This window comes from Cricetulus griseus, chromosome 2 (assembly GCF_003668045.3).
Source record: "Cricetulus griseus strain 17A/GY chromosome 2, alternate assembly CriGri-PICRH-1.0, whole genome shotgun sequence".
Taxonomy (NCBI): Eukaryota; Metazoa; Chordata; class Mammalia; order Rodentia; family Cricetidae; genus Cricetulus; species Cricetulus griseus.
In genome coordinates this window covers 287336967-287345077 of record NC_048595.1, presented here as the reverse complement: position 1 = coordinate 287345077, position 8111 = coordinate 287336967, and the positions used below count along the sequence as shown (strand labels likewise).

The window sequence follows — 8111 nt, the reverse complement described above, 5'->3', positions numbered from 1 at the left end:
TTCTCACTAATACCAACAGTCACTTCATGTTTATGGTTCTGTAATTTCCCAGGAGCTCTCTTACCTGTCTCCAGCTTCACTCAAGAGAACTGGGTGCTGGTTTTCAGAACCTCCATAGTGCAGCACACTTCTCTGTGGAGACAGCAGAGGGAAGGGAACCCAGGGAAGACAACAGAAGGGAAGGTGCACAGTCTGCACCTGACACTGGGCTCTTGCTGGCTTTTGCTCCAGAGTGGAGCTACCTTCTTCACTTGAAGCCATCCATATGGCAGAAACCTAAAATGACACCAGGAGTGAGGTCGCCTGGCATACGAATAGCTTTGGATTTTCAGCAGATGGCACAGATGTTTCTAAGAACTGCAGAGGAACAAATGTACATCAGTCTGTGCCCTTGTGATGCCTGGCTGCACGATACAGCCTGTGACACAAGCTTTCAGACTTCGAAAGTTCAAATTTCAAAGTACCAACATGAGAACACATCTGCAATGGATAAGTTCATTAGGGAAGGGCAAGGATGGCCCATCCACTTTTCCTCCTAGGTGACTGATTACAAATAGGTTATTATTAAACAAGAGTGGGAAGCTGGCTGGGAGCCTGGCATGGCACAGGCCTTTAATCCCAGCACTTGGGAGGCAGAGTCAAGTGGATCTTTATGAGTGAGACCAGCCTAGTCTAAACAGCAAGTTCTAGGACAGCCGGGGATATATGGAGACTTCGTCTCAAACAAAACAGAGAAGAGAGTGAGAATGCAGGAATAATTGAGGTCTTCTCACTAATGTGACCGGGAAACCCTGGATTCCGTTTCGGGACTGGCTTTTGTCTATGGAGTCCAGCGATCATCTCAATCTCTTCAACGTTCCAATTTTGTCCTTACAAATGAGGGAGGTGAACAGCGTCTTCTTTACAGTGGAGTCAGGGCACTGTGCTCTGATCAGTGTCTCTGCATCCTCCAGGCAGGCATTCCTCCTCACCCTGAGTTTTTGGGGCTGGGAGGCAGAAACTAATCAACAGAACACAACCTTTCTAAACTGAATTTATAGATGGGGATTTTTCTAAGTTTTCTTTCCAGGATGTTAAAATCAATCACGCAGCCTAGAGAGTAGGCTCAGTGGTTGAGAGCACCTTTTCTCTTGCAGAGGAAACAGGTTTGATTCCCCAGCACTCACATGGTGGGTTACAGCTGTCCATAACCTGCAGTTCCAGGGACTCAAACAAATGCTTCTGACCTCTACAGTCAGTAGGCACCCACATGGTGTACATACACACATGCAGGCAAAATACTCTTACATATAAAGTAAAATAAATAAATCTTTAAAAATAATAAATCACTCTGGGAAAACCTGACTTGACTGACTTGTCCCAAAGATGACAAGCAGCTTGGTGGTAGTAGAAATCCTGGACAAGGCCCCTTCCAGCAGGCCTAGGTAGGAACTAGGTGTTGGGAATGTTGGTGGGTGGGAAGAGACAGAACAGATGTGGGTTAGTTCTGGGTACTTGGTTTAAGTGAAGACATCATGATACTCCCCAATGGTCATGAACACTCATAACAAAATGAGATAGATTTGATTCTGTATAAGGCAGCTGGTCATATTTTGGTTCTATAAAGCATAGATTTACAATCCCGTAATTATTTTACAACAATTCATGATTATGTTGTGCTAGAGTTAGTGCAAGTTTGTGTTCTTCTGCTCCTTAAGCTTCCGTGAGTGCAACAGTTGTTCTGAAGACACTGTGAAGTGCTTGTACATATGCCCCCAATGCTCCAGTCCCCACATCCCAGAGCTAAAGGAAAAGGAGGCTTGTAAGCACTCAGTAGTACCAGTCAACAGTTAAACTGGTGTGTTTTAGCAAAATGGCTTAAAACTGTGTTTCCCACAAAGTAACTAAGATGTCAACTTATTTGGCACCTCTGATCTTTTAGGTATTATACAGATGCATTCATCTCCCCCCACCATGATATAACTAAACATTTATTAGAAAAAATTAATAAGCAGTACAAATCAGATTACACCATCTGGTAAACTCAGTGTCATCCAAGATTATACATGCATTCTTAATTGGAATGTTTTCAAAAGGAAGAAAAAAATAAAAAGTCAAAACAATTCACCTAGTAGACAACACAATCTGACCCCTCAAACTCAGCAGTGGAATGGACTGACAGGGACATTTCAGTGTTTCCAGTCATGCTGGCATTTCCCAGGGGACCCTTGAAGCAAGGGGCGGGGTGTTGGTGTCAGCAGGTCATACCAATGGAAGGAGGTAATTTTTTCTCAAATGACCCAAGACCCATAATTCAACCTTGGCACACATGTAATTTTTTTTGATCTGCAAAATTTTATTAAGCAACAGCTGGACAAATTACAATTTCAAATCATCAAGAAAAAAAAAGAGGGTAACCCATCTCAATAATAAAGGCAAAGTAATTTGGACAAACTACATCATTTTGAATGCAAACCATTAATCCCTTCTAGAAACTTCCTGCACAGTCAAGAATACAAAGTACATATAGAGATAGGCAAATAAGGGAGAGCTCATTGAGAAGCAATGGTGACTCTCAACAGATCTTGTCTGGAAAGTTAAACAAAGCAAGATGCTGAATTAAAAACAAAATAAAAATAAAAACCAACAGGGTAGGGATGGGGGCTGATGTGTACACAACAGTGTACGCCGTTCCTGAAGTATGGACAAGAACATGCTGGTGGTCTCATTTGGTCTGTGACCTATGCACCCCACAATGCACATTTATGGGAATAAAAGGTGAGAGAAGGAGAAAGATGGATGCCAGCAGTAGCAATAGTAGTGAACTTGGAAATTATGCCAAATTTACAGTACTAAAATTTATAAACAAATGGAAACAATACACCTTTGGTAAATAATACAGTGCCTTTTTTCACTCAAATGTATTAACCCATGCTTTTCTACAACACGAGAAAAAAAATATCTACAATAAACAAGATCTTAAAGCCCAACCCTTCCCCTTAAAATTAACTTGTAAACAGAAAATACAGACTCATTTAAAGTCACAAGAAAACTGCACAAAGCCAGGAAAAAAAAATGGAAACAATATAAGCCACAATCCCCCAGAGTTCATCAGCCAGAGATAAGGAGATACATACACAGTGGTGTAGAGTTCTGAACTGTATACTACCATAAGGTCCCAGGAAATCAAATGACAGTTGCAACCCAGCTAATGTTGTCACCACATTCACAACCCACACGGGGACAGCACAGGTTCCCTTCCCACAGGTCCCTTTCTCAGAAAGTCTTTTGAATTAGGAGAAAATGCAGCACTCTTGTACATGAGTGCTCTAAGGGAGGCAGGCTGTGACCATACTCCCTTCTCAGCCCACTGAGGAAAGCACACCCATAGGGACTTATACTGTACTTGGATTTGGTGCTTCTGTAATTTTAGTAGACTAAACACATTTTAGGGGTGCCAGTTTTTGTTCAAGTAGACAGCTCCAACTCAGGAAAAAAAAAACAAGCTTTTTTTTTTTTTCCTACAAAAAGACTATGTTTTGAAACACACTTTCACCTTACGAAGGGGAAGATGAGTTGCTGAATTAGGCTACTGAAGCTAGAATGGAGTTTTCAAGTTTGTGTAAACAAATGTCCAATCATTAAGAGATGGACAAAAGGAGGCCATACACCCCTAGGGATTTGTCCAAAGTCACTCTCCACCCCTGTGACAGAGCAATTTGACCTTGCCCCCTGCCCCTGCCCTTTGATTACAGAATGGACACTACACAAGGGAGCAGGGCTATGGATGAAAAGTACCAGCATGCAAAAGCTTTTGTTTCCTATGACCATTAGAGCTCTGAGTATTTATAGATTCATTGGTCCAGTTTTTCTCAGAATACAGATTCAAATTGGTAATTGTACTAATATCCATGACCTCTGTTTTGATGAGTTTAGAGCCAAACAAAACCTAAGGCTGGTTTTTGTTTATTAATATACTGTTTTTATACAAATCTCTATGTAGATGACTTTTTAAATTTAGGGATCTAATGAGACACTGTGACATTAACAATTGCTATTAATAACCATGAAGTACCTACAATTCTGTTACTTAGAGTCTTAACTTAAGGAGAATCTAATCAAATGATGTTGACTGGATGAAGGCATTATCTTAAGTGACACTGTGTCACAATTGCTGCAGCCAGCAGCTTAGGGCACACTTGGCATCCAAGACTCACTCCTTAGCCTGGGAGAGGAGTAGAGTGGGGTGGCAGGCATGCCTGGCTCCACACTGCAGCTTACAGGCCAATCCTCACTCAACACAGGAAGCCTATATCTCCATGGATGGAAAGTATAGTTTAGGGATGACTTCCTTCATATTTGATCTTATTTAGCAAAGTCATAAAGTATGGCTTCTGCAGGTTTTGCAAAAATCCAGTTTGAGCCAAAAAAAAAAAAAAGTGAGAATTATTAAGGTCCCTCTTTTGCTACTCTTATCTAAGGGGTCTCTCGCTTCTTACTTTTAACTAAAGTTTTCAAAATAAGGAGAAATACTACCTCAGGGTATGCTAGCTCAGAGAAACAGGCAGTTTTCCATAATATAATCAGTACTGAGATAAAGAGTGAATTTATTTTTTTAAGGGACTAATTAAAGGATTTTCTCCCAATTCTCAAGAAAGTTACAAATTATCCAGCAAAAAAATCTTCTGTCATATTCTCTTTATTTTTTGCAGCAAAATATATTGCCACCAAGTAAGTCATTACAAAGGTACTATTTTTCTAAATAAATAATAAAATGGGCATAAATCACCAACATATAGTAACAAAATAGTTCCCAAGAATACTATAAAGAGCAAGATAAATAACTATCTTAGACAACAAAACAAAGGAAATTGCATTTAAATTATTCCATAAACTGAAAGGCTACAATGGTATTGCACAACTAATGATAAGCACTGAAACACCTTATCAAGCTAAAGAAATTTACGTAAACCAACACAATAACTCCCAACATACTATTCAACTCTTTCTGGGACAACTGACTCACCTAAGAATCAGCTCCCAAACTTTAAATTATAAAACGGAAAACTCCAGTATCAGCTGGGAAATGTCCTTGTCAGTATTTCTTTGGAATTTGGAAAGAATGATGAGTGCTTAATTTTGCCTAGATAAAGAAATCAGTCAGTTTCTTTTCTAATTCTTAAACCAAACACAAGAAAAAACAAAAACACAAAACAATGTTTAAGTTGAAAATAATTTTCCTCTAGCATCTTCCACTTGTCAGTTTTCAAATAAAACCCCAACTTAGGAGTCAAAGCCAGCAGACAGTTCTTGTGCTCTGGTAATGAACAACATCACAGGTAAGAACTACAACATGGACTGGTTCTTACTATCAGGTCTGGATACTTGCCCAAGGTGTGTTCCCACAAGGAGAAGAAACCGGGCAGAGTCTATAGTAAGAGTGAAGTATAAAGAGCCAATTACCTAAGTATGACAGTTTTAACAAGGGTTCTCCAGTGGTTCGTCTTTTAGCACAGGCTATACACCTAAAGACAGTTCTTTTTTTCCCTTACAGAACACTGTGGAGCTTTCCCCAAGATCTGACCACATCCCTATCTTTTAATACCCTGGGAAATGCACAAATATTACACTTATAATTGAGGGAAGCATTAAAAATCAACTTTAATATGGCCAAGGGAAGGAACAGTATAGTTTCAAATCAAGTCCCATTCACACTTTAGAAAAGACAGAGCAAGGAGATCTAAAGAGAAAGATGTTTACAGCAAAATGTTTCACACTAAAACAAGCAAAGGAGTAGACAAGTGGAGGTATCTGGTGATTGACCAGTCATTAGACTGTGACATAAACCCAGCTCTGCCCCAGCCTGGATCTACCCACTGATGTCCCTTGCCTTCTCCCAAAGTCAGATGGGATTCTGACACAAAGAACTAGTGTACCCTTGAGAGAGAACAGCCCTCACACAAGCCACACCACCAACTCACCCGAGTGTCTGCAGAGTGCTGTGAGGCTGTCTCCATGGGCAGTCTTTCCCCTAACCCACTGCCTGCTGAATCACATTCACACTGGTGACAGCACCCATTTACCTTGGCATACATCAGCACAACACAAGGCATTTGCATACATGTCCTTCATTCATATAGGTACCTTCTAGTGAGCAGCACATACATGTGAATTAAGCACTGTCCTTCCCCCACAAGACAAGCTGAATCTTCCAGAGTTTTGGTTGTGTTGCAAAAAAATTTTTTTGTACTAGCGATAATGTTGGAAGGTTAACAGAGCCCATATAACATGAAGAATGAACCCTAACACACACTCCCTACATCTAGAAGAAGAGCAGGCTTGAAGTGATCTGTCTTCTTTCCAAAGGCCCTTGTCCTAGTCACTGAAAAGTAAATCAGTACAACATTCTCTAGCCAAGCTACACTATCTTCAAGAACACAAGATACCTCAAATTCTTGACTTCCAAATACCACTCTATCAAAAGAAGAAAGGAGGGACGATAAAGGGTAACTCAACAATTGACCATGCCTAAGGATCAGCACCCTTCTGGCCTGCTGGCTTCTTCCACTGCCGGTGTTTCTGGTCCTCCTGGGTAGTAGCAGCACGTCTCCCTCTAAAGGCTCCTGGCATGTCTCCCCCCGCATCTGTCTTCACTTTAGGCGCTGAGTCACATTGGCCAGGGCCACAGCGAAAGCCTGCACAGCTGAGAAGGGGTACTGGAAGTCTAGGATGTATGCATTGCCATCAATGCGTCCAAACTGCATCACCTAGGGAAGATGTGCAGAAAGCAAACACATGAATGGAAGAGAAAGTGAGCAAACAGCCAGATGTGTCAACTCCAAGAGAAGCAGAGGGTATTGTCCAGTGGAGGTCTAGAAACCCAAACAACTGAGTCTGAACGGGGCTCCTGGATCTAACTACAGGTGTATAGCAGGGAGGACAGAGGGTCATGGGTGATGATAATGCAAGGGAAGACAAGGGGCTCACACGAGAGCTATAGGTGCAATATAGTGGGCTCCCCAGGGAAGACGAAAGACGACTCCACCTTCTGAGAGAGACCAGAGATGTGCCAACTGTGTCCAAGGTCTCTGCCTCAGAGCAGGCTTCCCTGTCAACTTTCTAGAATATCACAACCTCCTTTCCATCATGTTCCTCTTTGTCCTGCTCAACTTGTACCTTTGGTACTTCCTATGGCCTCAGAACATGAGATCACAGCACCATAGCACAGGGTCCACACTCACTTCTTTGTGGTCTTTCTCCCTCTTTTGAAAGACATATGAGAACAATTACCTCCATGTCTCTCAATACTCTCAAGCCCACTTAGAATAAAAGGGCTGGCAAGCTTTCTGTAAAATGTTGATAAACATTTTAGGCCTGTAATTAATACTTTGTAGAACCATCCAACTTTGCTTATGTTAGATAAAAGCAGTTGTAGACTTGAGTAGAAAGAACCATGTTTCAACAAAACTTTATTTATAAACAGAGGAAAAGGACTAGATGAACCCACGGGTCAGTATGCCAATTTTTGGCTTAGGCACACAAACAGGCAGTAAAAATATTTGATGAGTTAATCAAGTAAAAATGAAATTTTAAAATGGATGGACTTCTCAGGATAGTCAAGAGGTAAAGTGAGGAGGCAGGGTTACAGAGGCCATTGTGCTGTAAGAAACATGGTTTGTCTTCTATGGTCCTGATCTGTACCAAGAGGAGACTGGCCTTCTATTGGAAAGCTGGAGGGTGAATTAGCCATAAACAGAGAAATAAGCAAACAATAACTAGGAAATTAAAGACTCACCCAAGGCTCAGCCATGAATCACATGACATGATGCAGTCACCAATGCCTACCTTAACCTGGGAAAGTGGGGCCAGTTCTCGTGTGTACATATGAGGGGGAGAAAATAACATTCCTCCACTGCTGGCGATGAACAGCTGAGAAGGAAGGAGTACTATATATACTATATCTATCTATCCAAACTTCATTGTCTTGGGGAAGCAAAGCCACAAAATAAAAAAGCAGGCAAGAGGTAACCAGGTTTGCCAGCTCCTGAGGGAAGCAGGGAGCACAATCCACTAAAGAGTTACACAGGAGGAAGGCAATATATGATGGCAAAAATACAAATATCAATAAATAA

The 8111-nt window shown here is 41.3% G+C and overlaps 1 protein-coding gene across 11 annotated transcripts in view; it reads right to left on the bottom strand.

Moving 5' to 3' along the window:
• Positions 1-5615: 5615 nt before the first annotated feature.
• The window catches only part of Tulp4 (TUB like protein 4), a 117402-nt gene continuing 114906 nt past the window's right edge, over positions 5616-8111 (bottom strand). For all 11 annotated transcript variants that reach the window (XM_035440433.1, XM_035440427.1, XM_035440434.1 and 8 more), the window contains one exon: positions 5616-6746. In XM_035440433.1, the coding sequence (XP_035296324.1) occupies positions 6630-6746 (117 nt within the window). In that variant the 3' untranslated portion in view covers positions 5616-6629. The remainder of the gene's footprint in view (positions 6747-8111) is intronic.